Source organism: Fukomys damarensis, unplaced genomic scaffold (genome assembly GCF_012274545.1).
Source record: "Fukomys damarensis isolate Sample0158 unplaced genomic scaffold, DMR_v1.0_HiC HiC_scaffold_34, whole genome shotgun sequence".
In the NCBI taxonomy this organism is placed as follows: Eukaryota; Metazoa; Chordata; class Mammalia; order Rodentia; family Bathyergidae; genus Fukomys; species Fukomys damarensis.
The window spans coordinates 13,440,905-13,455,663 of record NW_022900946.1 but is presented as its reverse complement, the minus strand read 5'-3'; the positions used below and the strand labels follow the sequence as shown (position 1 = coordinate 13,455,663).

General features: G+C 57.4%; 3 protein-coding genes and 1 long non-coding RNA gene across 6 annotated transcripts; all 4 read right to left on the bottom strand.

The window, feature by feature from the left end:
* On the bottom strand, positions 1-1,255 carry Tnp2 (transition protein 2). The gene is given in 3 exon segments (XM_010609991.3): positions 1-177; positions 825-980; positions 983-1,255. Coding segments are annotated over 3 exon segments (363 nt in total). The 5' UTR covers positions 1,173-1,255; the 3' UTR covers positions 1-160.
* A 3,088-nt stretch (positions 1,256-4,343) lies between these two features.
* Prm3 (protamine 3) lies at positions 4,344-5,256 on the bottom strand. Its single transcript, XM_010609990.3, has one exon. It carries the CDS (start codon positions 4,744-4,746, stop codon positions 4,453-4,455), a length of 294 nt encoding a protein of 97 aa, XP_010608292.1. The 5' UTR covers positions 4,747-5,256; the 3' UTR covers positions 4,344-4,452.
* A 283-nt stretch (positions 5,257-5,539) lies between these two features.
* Prm2 (protamine 2) lies at positions 5,540-6,359 on the bottom strand. Of its 2 annotated transcripts, none has more exons than XM_010609988.1 (2): positions 5,921-6,359; positions 5,540-5,791 (listed from the first exon to the last, which is right to left on the bottom strand). In XM_010609988.1, the coding sequence occupies exons 1-2, from the start codon at positions 6,342-6,344 to the stop codon at positions 5,724-5,726; spliced, it is 492 nt and encodes a 163-aa protein (XP_010608290.1). In that variant the 5' UTR covers positions 6,345-6,359; the 3' UTR covers positions 5,540-5,723. The 2 variants fall into 2 exon arrangements, with proteins under 2 accessions (XP_010608290.1, XP_010608291.1); XM_010609989.1 differs by having other exon boundaries at positions 5,540-5,751.
* A 1,650-nt stretch (positions 6,360-8,009) lies between these two features.
* Positions 8,010-9,020, bottom strand: LOC104852379. 2 transcript variants are annotated; one of them, XR_004515208.1, is made up of 3 exons: positions 8,807-9,020; positions 8,133-8,738; positions 8,010-8,024 (listed from the first exon to the last, which is right to left on the bottom strand). It is a non-coding gene; the product is annotated as an uncharacterized LOC104852379 (long non-coding RNA). The 2 variants fall into 2 exon arrangements; XR_777468.3 differs by lacking the exon at positions 8,010-8,024 and having other exon boundaries at positions 8,156-8,170; positions 8,271-8,738.
* Between the last annotated feature and the right edge of the window lie 5,739 nt (positions 9,021-14,759).

Sequence of the window (14,759 nt, the reverse complement as noted above, 5' to 3'; positions counted from 1 at the left end):
TAGCTTTCCTGGGTACAAGTTTATTAATCATTGTTGCTTAGAAATCACCATGGCAATGTGTCCCTGCAGAAAGATGGTCTTTATCGAGGCATCCCACACGGGATAGCATTTGTCCTTTGGGTGAAAATGATACAGGAACAAGCCAGAAAGTGCTGTCTCATCAGTTGTATTTTCGGTCTAGGGGGAATGGGAAAGAGGCCTTCAATAGCTAAGCAGTTCCTGTTGTCACTGAACTCCATCCTTTAATCTTAACCACACATTTGTGCTTGAGCACGGACACTGATACCCAGGGCTCAGACTGTCATCAAGGTCTTTTCAACACGTGAATCCATCCATCCTCCATTTTTCATCCACCCGTGCCTTAGTTCGCTCATGGCATCCATCCAGCATTGTTCTCTCCTATGTGTTAGGCCTTCCATTCAGTCGGTTCAGCCATCTAACCAGTTGCCCAGCCCACCCATGCGTCAGTTCAAGCATTTATCCTCGAGGGTGTCGCATCCACACGGTGAACCGCATCCGTGCGACTTTCCCCAGTGCGTTCGCCAGGTGCATTGTCCATCCCTTCTGTACTCAGCCATCTACTCGCCAACCTTCTAATGACCGATTGACCACCCAGCCTCTGTCTCCCGGTCATCCCATCCCATGTATCCCAAGACCCAGGGCACCGGGGTGTTGGACGTTCACCCCACCAGCTATACCGGGTTTCTCTCCACCCTTGCCGGTGCTTCCTCTGCCACTGGTCTCCACCTCAGTGCCTCGAAGCTCCTGCTGGGCTGCTCCCTGTTTCTCTGGGCCCAGAACCTCCCCACCTGCCTGAGCAGTACCTGAGCGCCGCCTCTTTGATCTGTGTCCCCGCTTGCTCCTCTTGGTCACCTTTTCCTTGTTTACCTTCCCTGCCAAGGTCTTCTTTCTCTTGATGGAGGCCTTGTGGTGGAGCCTGGGCCTGATGGGACCATGGCGGGAGTGCCCAGGCAGTCTGTGTGCCGCGGGGGTGGACTGGGGCTGGAACTGGGGCTCCGGCTCTGGGGGCCAGGTGGGCTCTGGTGGCTGGGTGGACTCTGGCTGCGGTCTTGGCATTGGTGGCTGCAGTTGCAGTGGTTGCAGGTGTGACTCTGAGGCTGAGAGGAGCTGTGGGGCTGGGGCTGGGGCTGGGTGGTGGGAAGGCTCGGCATCTTTAGCCCTGGAGGCCACACCTGGAGGGGCCTGCTTGCCCAGCTGGCCCAGCCTTACAGGGCGCCCGCAGCTCCTGGTTATATAGGCAGGCTGATTGTGATGGCACAGGCCACAAGGGTAACAGATGTGACTGGTAGGGACAGACCCTGCCCTTTCCCCTCAGCCCCAGGGTGGGGCGGCTTTCAGGAGCACTCTGAGGTTGTCCCACCTGCTGGTTAAGCATTTGGCCCCTGGGTCTGATGCATTCGATTCCATGACCACGTCTGCCCCTTATTCCCAGACCTGGCACTCACCTCTTCAAGCCCGTTTCCCACCTCACGGGGCATTGGAAGAACAAATGGAAAACAATCTAGTCAAGCAGTCACTCAGGCCCGTCTCAGGGTCGGAGATGCCCCCTCAGCATTATCTGCACCTGTCCTTTTCCGTCGGGGACGTCAGTGGGTGGTGGGTGGGAGTTGGACCCTTAGTGCCCACCCAGGTGGGTGATGAGCGGGCGAGGAATTGGCTGGGTTGGCGGAGGAGCTGGACGACACGAGAAACTGCACGGCTGGTGTGCGTCCAGCAAGGTTCAGGTCTAGGGGTTCGGGGGTGGGCACAGTCCCCGTTCGCACTGATGCCTGATCTAGGCGGGTCATCGTGGTCACCAGGGCTTGGTCTCCTTGTGTGGCAAAGGGGCATCTTTCCCTCTTCCCTGTCACGCTTCTTAATCTATGATGCCAGCCAGGTCCCCGGAGACCCCGAGTCCCCCCACCTCCTCACTCCATGGATGCTTCTCATGAAACCTCACTGTGCAGTTCCGTTTCTTCTGTCCCAGCTCAGACTCCCCACCATTTCGGGAAAGCCGGGCCTTTGGCCGGAACCTGGGGCTCTTCGCCCAACTTGGTCTTCAGGGGATCCAGCCAGAGCCACCCACATCCGCAGGCATAGGCACTGGCCCCTTGTGTACTCCTGGGGTCCCTGTCTGGCCCCCACTCCTCCTCCCTGAGGCTGAAGCCACCTCCCACTTTGTTGCCCCATTGTGTACGTATGCCATGCTGGATTTTATAGGAGGCTGTTTCTTAATAAATGTGTCAAGTGCTTTACGGTGGAAATCGCCCTTGTGGTCACTGTGCTGGTGACACTGGGCAGGCAGTCTTGTCCAGGAGCCGCAGTGACCGTGCAGTGTGGGGTGAATGGTGGCCTCGAATCTGTGCTCAGGTCACCCCTGGAGTCTGTGTGACTCCTATTGTGTGACCCTGTTTGGACCAAGGGTTTTTAGATGTACTTTGGCTGAAGAGTTTTGAGATGAGTGCATGCTGCATCCTTGGGTGCACCCTGCTTCTGCTGAGGAGTATCCTTCAGGGGATGGAGAACTGACAGGAGGAGGAGACCACACACAGCGCAGGAGAGGTTGTTCCATAGCCGGCAGTCACTGAGAGCTGGAGGAGACAAGAACGCTTCTCAGGGTCGGGAGCAGGGCCCTTTGGATCTCTTGACTACAGCCTGTTTTTTTGTTTTTTCCCTATATAGTCTAAGGGGGCCTTGAACTCACTATGTAGTCCAGGCTGGCCTTGAACTCCTGCCTCAGCCTCCTAAGTACTGCGGTTACAGGTGTGCACCGCCACACAAGCCCTGATTCCACACTTTTAACCTCTCAGATGTGAGCTCTGTGTCTGGTAGTGTCAGACTCGACATAGCCCTCTGAGATGAAGGCACCACGAGGGGCACCCAGAGGTTGTCTTACCAAGGCAGCAGGCTCAGAGAGGCTGAGTAACCACCTCAGGCCCAGAGCGCATCTGCATCCGGAGCAGAGCCACATTGAGGTCTGGGTCCGGCGGTGCCGCGCAGTCAGGCGCTGCCTGGTGTGGAGCTGTGCAGGCCTCTCATGGCAAGTGTGCTGGGCAGTGCTGTCTTTCTGGGCCCCCACCCCTCCCTGCTGCCCCCCGACTTCTCGACCCTCAAGTGGAGGTGGCTGCCGGCTCTCGGGGGCCAGCCCCTCTTTCACAGCACCTGTCCAGCGCCCAGCCCCCTGTCCAGCAGCCGCCTGGCGCCTGGCGTGGCTCGGCCAGTGAGCAGGTGGGTGGGCTCACACAACTTGGGCCAGAGAATGAGGCCGGCCGGCCAGGGTCCCTTGTTGCCTGGGACAACAGCCCCTCCACCCCCCCCGTCACCACCATCCACAGGCCACAGCCCGTGCGCCCCACCCCCAGCCCTCAGCCTTCCCCCAAGACGGGAGGCTCGCTGGACATACTCCCCACCCCACTGCCCTGTGAGGAGACACACAGACCCCACCGGCCGTTGCCTTTGGATGGGAGGGAAATGGAGCGGGGGCAGGTACACAGCTGATGTTGGCAGCTTCTTGGTGTCCCTGCAGCCAGTGGACCGGTGGGAGGGAGGCAGGATGGAGCCTCTGTGTGGGCAGAGAGAACTCCCATGTGTGAGGGTGGCAGGAGAACCAGTTTAGGAGGAGCCAGGCCTCTTCCAGGTGCCCCGTGACCATGCCTGTCGTGCCAGGCCAGGTCCTCCTGGCATCCTCGTTTATGTCCCAGCCTTGGCCATGGGAGGCAGCTGGCTTCGTGCAAGCAGGAGGGGGCAGGTGGAGCCTCAGAAGCAGTGATTTGCTCGAGGTGTTGGGCAGCAGAAAAGAAGCTGGAACCCAGGCGTGCTGCCCTCCCCTAGCCATTGCTCTTCAAGACGCCATTGTCTGTGCTCGGAGCAGCCGAGGGGGTCCCTGGGTGCTGTACCCGAATCTGCAGAGGGACCCCCACCTGGAGAGATGACTCTGTGTGTGTGTGCACTTTAGTGATTTTTTTTGTTGAGGCACAATATTTGTACAGTGTTACGTAATTTGATACAAACTGATCAGCGTTTCCGTGTCTTCAACTTTGAGCATTCTTATGTTGGGAGTTGGGTATTCTCGTTCTCTAGGCATCTCTCAGTGTAACATAAGTTGCTTTGACAAGTAGTTACCCTGCTGTGCTATAGAAAACCGGAGCTGATCCCTCCTCACTGTGTTTTACTGCCTTTCCATCCCTACTTCTCTCTGTCCCTTCCTAGCCTCGAGACAACTTTCTAGGCCAGGCTACCCACCGTCCACCCCCTGAAGCAGGGAGGATCAGAAACAAGGCCACTGTCCCCACGCCTGCAGCCCCACACCCGAGCAGGTACACACGCACACGCTGCTGGTACCTATGGAAGGGACACCTGAGAGGAGGGTTCCTTGGGGACTTTTTATTGACTGTTTTCTGAAAGCTCTGTCTGGAATGGCGTCAGCACCCCTCACTGGGCTGCCGTCCAGCGTCAGGAGTGCGTCTGCTGGGGCTCAGGGCCCTGCTGGATCTCGGGCTTGTCCTCAGTGCTCTCCTCCTGCTCGGGCTCCATCAGCAGCAGTTTGCTCTTCACCGGGAGCTGCTCCTCCTCCTCTTCTTCCTCCTCTTCCTCTTCCTCCCCCTCCTCCTCCTCTGATGACAGGCAGAAGTTATCCTGACTCACACAGGCCAGCAGCTTCTTCATAGTTGATTCGTGGCCCCTGCTGTGGCCCGTGCCGTGGCCCGTGCCGTGGCCTGTGCGGAGCTTGGTGCAGCGGGAACCCATTGCTCTCCGAGGCTCTCTCCAGACTAGGAGGGGAGGTGGCTGGGAGGAGCACAGGGCTTCGAGGGTGCGGCACAGGGTGCTGACATCACAAAGGGCTCCTGGGGCCCACTCCTCTCAGCTACCCATCAGCTGACCTTGGCTGAACTTGGCCACAGCGCTCCCCCCGCCTATCAGCCTCATCTGCTGGAATGAGACTAGGGGCTAGAGTGTCCCAGAAATGCCCAGCAGAGAGCTGCTGATAGTTTATGAAGGTGAGGTCAGAGTGGTGATTGCCTTGGGCCAGGGGCACGAGGGAGCCTTCTGGCAGGACCAGAAGTAGTGGGTTTCTTGGCCCTGCCTACACCTTCCCTTGCGCCACGTATAACAAAAGAACCCTTGTAGGACCAGGGTGTTGCTGCGTGCTCAGTTTGCAGGACACCCTGCTCTCCCCAGCGCTCCTGAGAGTGTGGACCTCCAACATCTGGAAAGACAGCAGTTCCTAAGCTTTGGGGGATGCTTCTCAGGGCGTCACGGAGTGTCCTTTGGAATGTTGGAAAGACAGCAGTTCCTAAGCTTTGGGGGATGCTTCTCAGGGCGTCACGGAGTGTCCTTTGGCAGTGGTGCCTGTGTCTGCACGTGGTTTCGCACAGGACGGTGTGGGAAGAGTTGGTCATTCTGAGTGGTAGAAATCCATTGAGATCAGGCACCGGGACAAGTGATGAGCCACTGCCTGGGAGCGCGTGCACCCAGGCCCGGAAAGGGCTTCGTCTAGCCCACCAGGAGGCCCGTCCACACAAAGGAGACCCAGCCGCCATTGAGGTCTTTGTCAAGCTTTATTTGGCATGTGACTGTGCTCATTACTCAGATCTTGTGGGCTCCTTGGTAACTCAGGGTTAAGGTATCAACATGGGAGGGGTGTTACAGCCTCTCCTGCTGTTCCTTGGGCAGGTGACTTTTCCATAACCCCGGCAGGGCCTGGGAAGGTTTAGTGGTACCTCCTATAACTTGTCCTCCGTCTTCTGCAGCCTTTTGGGAGGAAAAGTTGATTTGAAGCCATTTGTAGGGTCTGGGAAGGGATGAGGTTTAGGGTCAGACAGTGGGATCCCAGCCTCCCTCCTGCTCTGCTGTGCTTCATTCAGCACAGGTGCAGTGTCTGGGGTTGGTGGGGCAGGGTTTGGGCAGGGTTCGGGCAGACCTCGGCGACGTGGCCTCCTACAGGTGCATCTCCTGCGCCTTCCGCAGGACTGGCGCCGCCTCCGCCGTCCATGGATCCCGTACAGCCTCCTCTGAGAGCAGCACCTGCCCCTGCATTGGCGGCCTCTGTGTGTCCTCCCGCAGGCCTCCTCCTGCTCTGGGTTCAGCCTCTGCTCCTGCTCTTGGCCCTCGCCAGACTTCAGGCTGTGCACCTGGAGCGGGCGCCCACTGCGGCTCCTCGTGTAGCAGCGGACCATTGTGCCAGGAGCTGGGGAGAGGGGTGGCTCCGGGCTGAGGCTGCAGCTGGCCTGGGGGGAGGGCTGGGGCTCGCCCGCCTGCCCTTGCTGTTGGTTGGTCTGGTTGGTGGGGTGCTCGGGGCTCATATATAAAGGGGGCCCCAACTGTGACCCGGCCGCCCAGCCCATGATTGTCCCCTGTCCGCCCAGGACCCTCTGTGAGGGCAGCGCAGGGCAGGGGCTGCTGTCCCGGCACAGAGGCCTGGCCCTGCCCGGAAATGTGTCCCCGGTCCTGAGAAAGAAGCTGCTTCTTCTCCACACCCAACCCTCATCCCGCTGAGCGGCGGGAATTCATAGGCGGCCATTCTGGAAGCTTCCCCACTTCCTTGGTGCTGTGTCATGGCAGACTCTCGTGCCTCACAGTCCCAGTGTTGGGGGTGGCTTCGTGCCTGGGCACACTGAGTAGCATTTGTGCTTGGTGAGCCACCGAAGACCGGAAGCAGAGTCATGGAAGCTGAAGCCCTAGTTTCCCTCTGGGGGAGGGCAGAGGGCATGTGGTCTTGCTGGGAGGGAAGGGGGCACGCGGTGACAGAACAGCGCCCTCCCCAGCGGCACCCCATCGTGATCCCTGACCTGCCCTGTGCAGAGAGGACTTTGCGGCATGGCTGAGTCTTCAGATGGGGAGTGGCCTCATCACTCGGCGGGGTCCCTGCAATCACAAAGGCCCTTAGTGGGGAGCGGGAGGAGCGCAGGAAGAGGCCAGCGAGGCTGTGCTGCTGGCCTTGCAGACAGCTCGCGAGGTGTTGGAGAGGCCAGAAAGCAGGTTCGGACCCAGAACCCCACGACACCTCGATTTCGGCCCCATTAGACCCGTTTGGACCTCTGACATGCAGAACCGTGACATAATAACCTCCTGTTGGCTTTAGCTGCGGAGTGTGTGATGATTTGTCAAAGTGGCCATAGGAGAGGAAGCAGGCTTAGCCCTGGGACCTTGCAGGAGTGAAGGGTGGCACTGCTATTCCTGAATTTAAACGCTGCTCCCTCTGAGGACAAAGGAACTTCCTAAGGGGCTCGGTCTCTCCTCAGGCAATTGATAAAAATATGAACGTCCAGCTAGGTTCGCATCTCCATGAGTAGAGATATGGTCAAAATAAAGAAAAGCGAATCCCCCCAAAAGAGGCTTGCTGTCCTTGTTGGAGTGTGGGGAGTCCCAAGAGTCAAGCCTCCGTGGGGGCCGGTGCTCACCTGGGGACACAGGGTGCTGACACCCGCCTCGAGGGGCTGCCGAGGACCGAAGGCCTGGTGCTCGGTCGGCCTGATCCCTTTTAGGAGGTGGCCCCAGAGCTCTGACGGAGCCCTGATGAAATCCCTGGCTTGCTCCAGTGCCAGGAAGTGACTGTGACACAGGTTCTGTGTGAGATCTGAGATTAGGCCTTCCTAGCCCGTTCCTGGGTCCATGGGCCCAAGTGCGAAGGTCCCGAGGCGGGCAGGGCCCAGTGTGTCCTACTCCAACATGGGAAAGGTCTCAGCCTGGTTGGGGCTGAGATGGGGCAGAGACTGAGAACAGGCGGGGACCAGACAACACGGAACCCTGCGGAGTTCTACTAGGATTTCTTGCGTCTGGTTCCAACAGTCTTGTGCTGCATACCCAGCGTCCGCCGGGTCCTCCAGGCTGCAGACAGCGCCCTGCGCAAAGGGCATTGGTTCAGGCGGCTCATTCGGGTGAGTTGGAGTCTCGGGCGCCATGTATAACTTCCTGCAGGTACTTGGGGACTGAATGGGCAGGGCAGCTCCCCTCTGCCTGGCCAAGTGGCCACTGCTCTCAGATGGAGACACAAACTTAACAGTTTGGGGTGAATGGAGGGAAACCTTGAAAATGGAGTCTCGGGCGCCATGTATAACTTCCTGCAGGTACTTGGGGCCACTGCTCTCAGATGGAGACACAAACTTAACAGTTTGGGGTGAATGGAGGGAAACCTTGAACTTCACGATGCTGATGGCGACCGACTTGTTCCCTGTGTAACCGAAGGGAGTGCCCAGATGTCAGCTTTGAATTAAAGCTGTGTGGCCCGCCGGGGGCCAGCAGATGAACTGGCTCCAGGGACCCTCGCGTACCCTTGGGGGAAGGAAGCCCTGACAGCCCTCTGATCCTGCAGCAGCCCCGTGTGGCGGGACAGTGGCCCTCGGATGTGAGGACCAGCTCTAGGGGTCGGAGACGTAGGAAGCTCGGGCAGCAGATGTCCCTCGTGTCAGGTCACTGAGCTTTGCGCAGAATCCCTGTGACAAGCGTCACTCGTGTCCCCCTTCCCAGCACCCTTTCTGTGCCCCATCCCCGAGCCCTTCCGCGTCCGCCCGGCCCTGTACCCAGCCATAGAGGACAAGAAGAGGCCTGAGTGGGATGACTTTAACATTTATTGACAGGCGGCATTGTTCCTTAGCAGGCTCCTGTTTCAGTGCAAGGTGGCATTGTCAAGAGGTGGCGAGAGGTCCTGAGGTCTGGTCAAGTCTCCGCAGGAGTTCAGTGACTTGCTCCCCGCAGTTAGAATCTCCTGTACCTCCGTGTGTACCTGCGGCGGCCGCACCCTAGAGAAGATGGCTGAGAGGATGCACCGGCCCCACTGCGCCCCACCCGGCTCTGGCCTTCCCCTTACTTCCTCTGCGGTGGGAGGGCCTCCTCCGTCTCTGGCATCTGGGTCTGCGGCGGCGGCATCTGCTCCGGCTTGGGCTGCGGCAGCATCTGTGTCTGGCCATGGCTCGAGGCGGACTCGGCCCGGACTTGGCTCAGAGCAGGGGGCGCCTCAGCTGAGCCAGCCAACCTGTGAGGAGGTGGAACTTCGTGGGCTCTGAGGCAGGGCGAGCCCTGGGCCTCTTATAGACCCCAGGACATTGTGAGGTCAAAGAGGCCAGGACCTCACAGGGCAGGGCCAGGGCCACGTCCAAATATGGGCATGCGAGGGGTGGCGCAGCCTTGGCGCATGGGGGCCTCTGTGTCACGGTTGAGTATGACTCTCAGTGAAGTGTGTGTGGGGTGGGCCTGGTCGCAGTGCTGGGTTTCCTTCCAGGCAGAATGGTGGTGGTCTGAATGTCACCAGGCAGAGTGTTTTGGAGGGTAGCGGTTGAAATTTGAAAGGACTGTGTGGTGGCGCACATCTGTAATCCTGGCACTTGGGAGGCTGAGGCAGGAGGGTCGCCACAAGTTCAAGGCCAGCCTGAGCTACACAGACCGTCTCAAAACAAAAAATAATAATAATAATTGCAAGTTACGATAGAACAGCAAAAGCAGTAGTGTGAAGACAATTTCACGTTTTCCTTTAGAAGCACAGGTCATGATATGTGCTGGACGTCAGGGGAGGGGTGGATGACTTTCCCAACTGCTGTGCGGTGATTCTGAAACAGTGGGAGGAGGGGAGAGGATGGCAGAGCAGGTGGCTGGGAATGGCACCAAATGACCAGTCTGGGTGAAGGGGAATTGTTTGTATGGCTTTTGAAACTGTTCTGAATCTTTGAAGTCATTTCAGAATAAATGATTTAAAAAAATGCAAAGAGAGGAGGAAAGCCGCCCCAGAACGGTTTGGGAGATTCCTTCTCAAGGACCCAGGCTACTTTTGTCTTTCAGTTCTGCCTTCAAGTGATTTTCACCCTCCAAGTTGCCTCATAGACCAGGACCGGGGCTGCTCCCAGCCGGGGGATTAGTAGGTACTGGAATGCAGCCTGTGGTTAGCTTGCTAAGCCAAGCCCCACACCCTTAGGGATGCTTCTGCCTGCAGCAGCTGTCTTTTTTCTAATTCAGCTGTTCCCAGTTGTGGAACAAAGGTACACAGGGCTGGCCTGGGCCCGCTGGGAGCTCGGCCATGCTGGCTGTCCACGTAGCAAGAGGAAGGGGAAGAGTGGGGTGAAGGGGCACTGCCTGCTAAGTGTTTGTCGGCCCCCTCCCTGAGGACCGTCTCCTCTTGCCAGAGCTGGCTGAGCCTCGGGTAGGGCAGGGTTCTGAGGAAGGAGAAGGGTGGACCCCAGGCTGGACTCCCGGAGAGGCAGCAGGCCCGCCTTCCGCCTCGTGGTGTGGCTGAAGCCCAGAGGGGCTGAGGGCCGCACCGGCTCACATCAGGCTGCCGTGTTCCTTCCTCAGCTCCTGTCTAGATCAGCCGGAATTATCCCTACCCCTCCCGCACGATGCTCTTGAAAAGCCCAGGAGATCTCAGAGGAGGAGGAGCCACAGAGCCCCTAGGTGGACTCCACTCTTCCTGGAGCCAGCACTCTGAGGCACGTGGCTGGGTTGCCAGTGCCTGCTGTAGGCCAGGTGCCACTGTTGGCACAGGTGCTGGAGCGGTGAGCAGCCCTGCCCGCAGGAGTTCCCATTGTAGTCGGGCAGGAAACCCATAATGATACTTGGAAATGTGCGCAAGGTTTTTAAAATGCGTAGAATTGAACCATGTGCTAGGCACGGTGGGCGTGCCTATAATTTCAGCTACTCAGGAGGCTGCGGGAGGAGGTTCACACGTTTGGGGAACTTAGGGAGACCTTATCTCTAAAAGTAGAAAGGGCTGGGAAGGTGCTCAGCGCAAAGTTCTAGGTTCACTCCCCCGTACCACACACTCACACACACTCACACTCACACTCACACTCACACTGAAAGAATGGGTTGATGGGACAAAGAATGACTGCTTTGGGGGTGACTTTTGAGATGAGGGCAGAGTGGGTGTGAGCTGGGCGTGCCAGCCTCTGTGTCCCCTGGTGGGGAGGGAGCCACAGCTCTGTCGCATGTTGCTGTGCAGGGACCGTGGTTTTCAGGGTGTCCTGCAGAGCCACATCCCAGCAGAGGCACGGGGTAGAGGAGCACCCCTAAAGGCCACCCTGACCCTCAAGTGACACACTGTACTTCCGTTCCCCGCCGCTGGTCACGTGGCCGTGGTGTAGGGCTCCGGCGTACGTGCCCGCTACTCCGGGAGGGGCGGAAGGGCCGGTGGAGGACTGGTGCCACCAGGGGTGGGGAGGCCACGCCGAGGACGTGTGAGCTGCCGCTGATGCAGCACCCTCTGGCCGGCAGGCTACGGGGACAGCGGGTACGGGGGAAGCCTGCGGGGGGAGAAGGGTGGGGTGGCTGCCCAGCAGGATTGAGTCTGGGCAGAGGAAGCAGACGTTGCCCTGCTCTGCGCCTCAGTCGTGTCCGGAATGAGTGGCAGGCGCTTGCCCTGATTCACGCTGCGCTGGCCCCTGACTGGTATTTGTATTACCGCCGCCTCCCTCCCCTGCCGTGGGAAGTCCCGTGGATCAGGACGGTGCGCTAGGAACAAGGAGCAGCGTGGAAAGGGCCCCAAGTGTCCGGTGCACAAATGAGCGAAAGCCAGAGGGTCGCTGCCTCTTACTGTCATTTCCCAGTCTGAGGCCCTGGGATCACGTCATGACTTTTAAAATGACTCGTAGCCTCTCCCCGAGGCTGTCCGGCCGAGAAACACTGCCTGGCTCAGCGGTGCCTCCCCCTCCCACAGGCCAAATGCCATGAGCCGTCCAGACTGTCCCCCGAGGACCGGGCTGGCCCATCCCAGCCCTGCCCTGTGATGTCACAGTAGCCACCCCCTGGCCACCTTGGTCCAGCGGTGACATCACCAGAGGGGCGAAGCCAGGGGTCGGGATGTGTGCTCGCTGGGCCTGCAGGAAGAGTGTGGGTGCCAGTTAGGGCTCAGGTGACAAGAGGACATCTTTCTAGTAAGGTGACAGACAGTGTTTTCCTTTGCCCTCACGCCCACGGCCCCGTTTGTCCCCCAGACGCTCCCCACGCTCGTGTAGGAGCGACCAGGACAGAGCTAGTGTGGGAAAACTGGAAATAACTCAGGGCCCTCCTGGGGGAAGTGGCTGGTGATCGTTCGGCCATCCTCAGGCAGCATGCGGTCTGCAGGGGACCTGCGGAGTGACAGGGACTGCGGGTCACCGACGTCGGGGTGTTCTCTGTGTTTGTCAGAATCTTAGAAATGTCAGATGTGCCGGGCTAAGCCTGGAATGCAGTACGTTGTCTGAACAAGGGGCACGGTCTCGCTTTCCACTTTGCTCACCTGTGTATTACCGGAACATTCACTGGGCAAGGCCAACACACAGCCGAGTGTGTGTGGAAAATAAGAATACCCATCGCAGTCCCTAAGCACCCCTTGTGCCTGTGTGCTACTGGGAATTGAACCCAGTAATAATTGTTTTTTATTGGAGATAGGGTCTCACTAATTTGCTAAATTACCCAGGGTGGGCTGGAACGTACATCCTCCTGCCTCAGCCTTGCAGAGTTCTGAGGTTACAGGTCTATATTTTCTTCTTCAATAAACTTTTTCTTTAGGGAAAAGATGTAAAAGTTTGCCCCAGATTTGCCACCTGCCATGTGCCAGGCTTCCCTCCGTGAAGGTATCTTTAAAATTTGGTTTCTTTCTCCATTTATTTAGTTAATTTGATGTATTCATTTGTATTTATTTGGAGATGGTCTCACTGTGTATCCCAGGGTGGCCTCAAACTCACAGCGATCCTCCTGCCTCAGCCTCCCGAGTGCTGGGATTACAGGTGTGCGCCATCTCACCCGGCTTACTTTTTCTTTAATGAAGTTTTTCTTCTGGGAGAAGATGCGGTTGGCCCAGGAAGTCCTTTATGCCTCTCGCCACTTTCCCCAAAGGGGGGCCTCACTCACAGCGATCCTCCTGCCTCAGCCTCCCGAGTGCTGGGATTACAGGTGTGCGCCATCTCACCCGGCTTACTTTTTCTTTAATGAAGTTTTTCTTCTGGGAGAAGATGCGGTTGGCCCAGGAAGTCCTTTATGCCTCTCGCCACTTTCCCCAAGGCTGGCATCACAGCACTTTACACGTCACATTTGTCGTAACTAAGAGATTAGCATCGGAACATTACTGTTTGCCAAACACTGGACTTTGTTTGGGTTTCACCAATTTTTTCCATGATGCCGGTTTTCGTTTTGTGTTTTTCCAGGAATCCAGTTCAAGGCGCCGTACCCAATTTCCCTACCGCTGTGTTAACTTTGTCACAAGTAACCAACCGTAGTGCCATCGCTGCGGTGCACGCTCTGTGTGGAGCCTTCCTGTTTTCCCAGGGCCCTTTCTCCGTTCACACGTCCTATGCTTTCCAGGCTCCCCCCGACCCCAACAGCTTCAGCGGCAGAATGAAATGGGGTATGAAACTTTCATATTTTAAAATGCAAAACCTGATGCTGTAGCTCAGCATTAAAGCGCTTGCCTAGCATGCACAAGGTCCTGCCTTTGATCTCTTTTGCTGCCAAAAAAAAAGAAGGCCCCCAGTTAAACATTCTGCACACTGGTGTGGGGACAGGAGTGAGGGCCGATGCAGGTACACTGCGGCCCATTGTTCCCGGCCTAAAGGTCGCTGTCAGGGGATCATATACACCCTTGTCCCTCCTGTCCCCACAGAGCGAAGGCGTGGGAAGGAGGGGGTCTGAGGCACTGCGGAGCTAAGAGACCGGCCCCAGGCCACACACTGCAGAAGTGACATATGTATACCCAGATCAGCAAAAACAGAACTCTCACCCTTAGCTGAAGGCTCAGGCTCCCAGGTGCAAGGTCAAGGTTGTACAGGAACCTGGCAGGCCTAGGGATTACCAGGAAAGAAGGGCCCAAGAGCCTGAAGGCCCAGAGGACTTTCACAATGATGTCCTAAAGGAGGGCTGCTTTCCCAGCAGGGGATCACTAAGCTGGAAAGAGAAACTGAAAACCTGAGCTCCCAAAGCAGCGGGGGAATCTCTGCTCCTCCAGAGGCTGCCTGGCTACCAGGGCCATGTAGGGCAGGGGAGGACTTCGTCACGTGGGAACTCATCTAACACGCCGTCACCCAGACGGGCACCCAGGGATGCTCACGTATCGCACACCAGGGTGGTTATTTGAACCAGACCCGTCCTCCCTGACTCCGCACACAAACTGCAGGGGAGAATTGTTATTATCCTGGTGTCCAGGGAATCCAGATTCAGGAGTATTCAGGCATCAGGGCCTCAGTCATCTTCCTCATGACCCTGGGCCGTTCTGAGTCTCAGTTTCTCGACCTGTTCAGTGGGCCTGGTCCATTCCCCTTCCCCCAGCTAGTTTGCAAAATCAGCAGTGCATTTCCTCTGTCTTTGTCAGTACTTGTTGTTATGAGATTTTTTGCATTTTTCCTGTTAGGTGATTACACACGTAAGTATCTTGTTGCCTTAAAATCTGCCTCTTCTTTCATTGCTTCGGAAAATGCTTATCGAACTCCTCATATGAGCCAGACACCGTGATCAGTAGTAGAGATGCAGCAATGAACACACAGGCCTCTGATCCTCTTTACAAAGTATAAGAAACAAGGAAAGACCAGAGAGGCTGAGAGAGCTGCCTGGGGTCACCCAGCAAGGGAACAGAGGAGCTGGGGCTTGGATCTGGATCTGTATAGCTGCACAGTTGAGGTCTTTTATTTTCAGTCACACCTCAGCCAAGGTCTGTGCCTTCTTCCCTGACTGCTTCCTGAGCCCCATCCATCCCGGGACCATGATGTCCCCTTTGTGACCCTCTGGCTTGCCTGCAAGGAGCGGGCAGACAGTGCCCCCACGGGCCAGGCTGTTTCTTTTTTTTTTTTTCAAACTTTTTTTTT

What these genes read in the sequence shown, in the direction of transcription:
- Prm2 (XM_010609988.1), bottom strand. Translation starts at nt 6,344, where the DNA reads ATGGGCTGGGCGGCCGGGTCACAGTTGGGGCCCCCTTTATATATGAGC. An exon ending in TAGGAGGCCACGTCGCCGAG is followed by an intron (nt 5,792 to 5,920) that starts GTCTGCCCGAAC and finishes ATCCCTTCCCAG; the next exon opens with ACCCTACAAATGGCTTCAAA.
- Prm3 (XM_010609990.3), bottom strand. Translation starts at nt 4,746, where the DNA reads ATGGGTTCCCGCTGCACCAAGCTCCGCACAGGCCACGGCACGGGCCAC.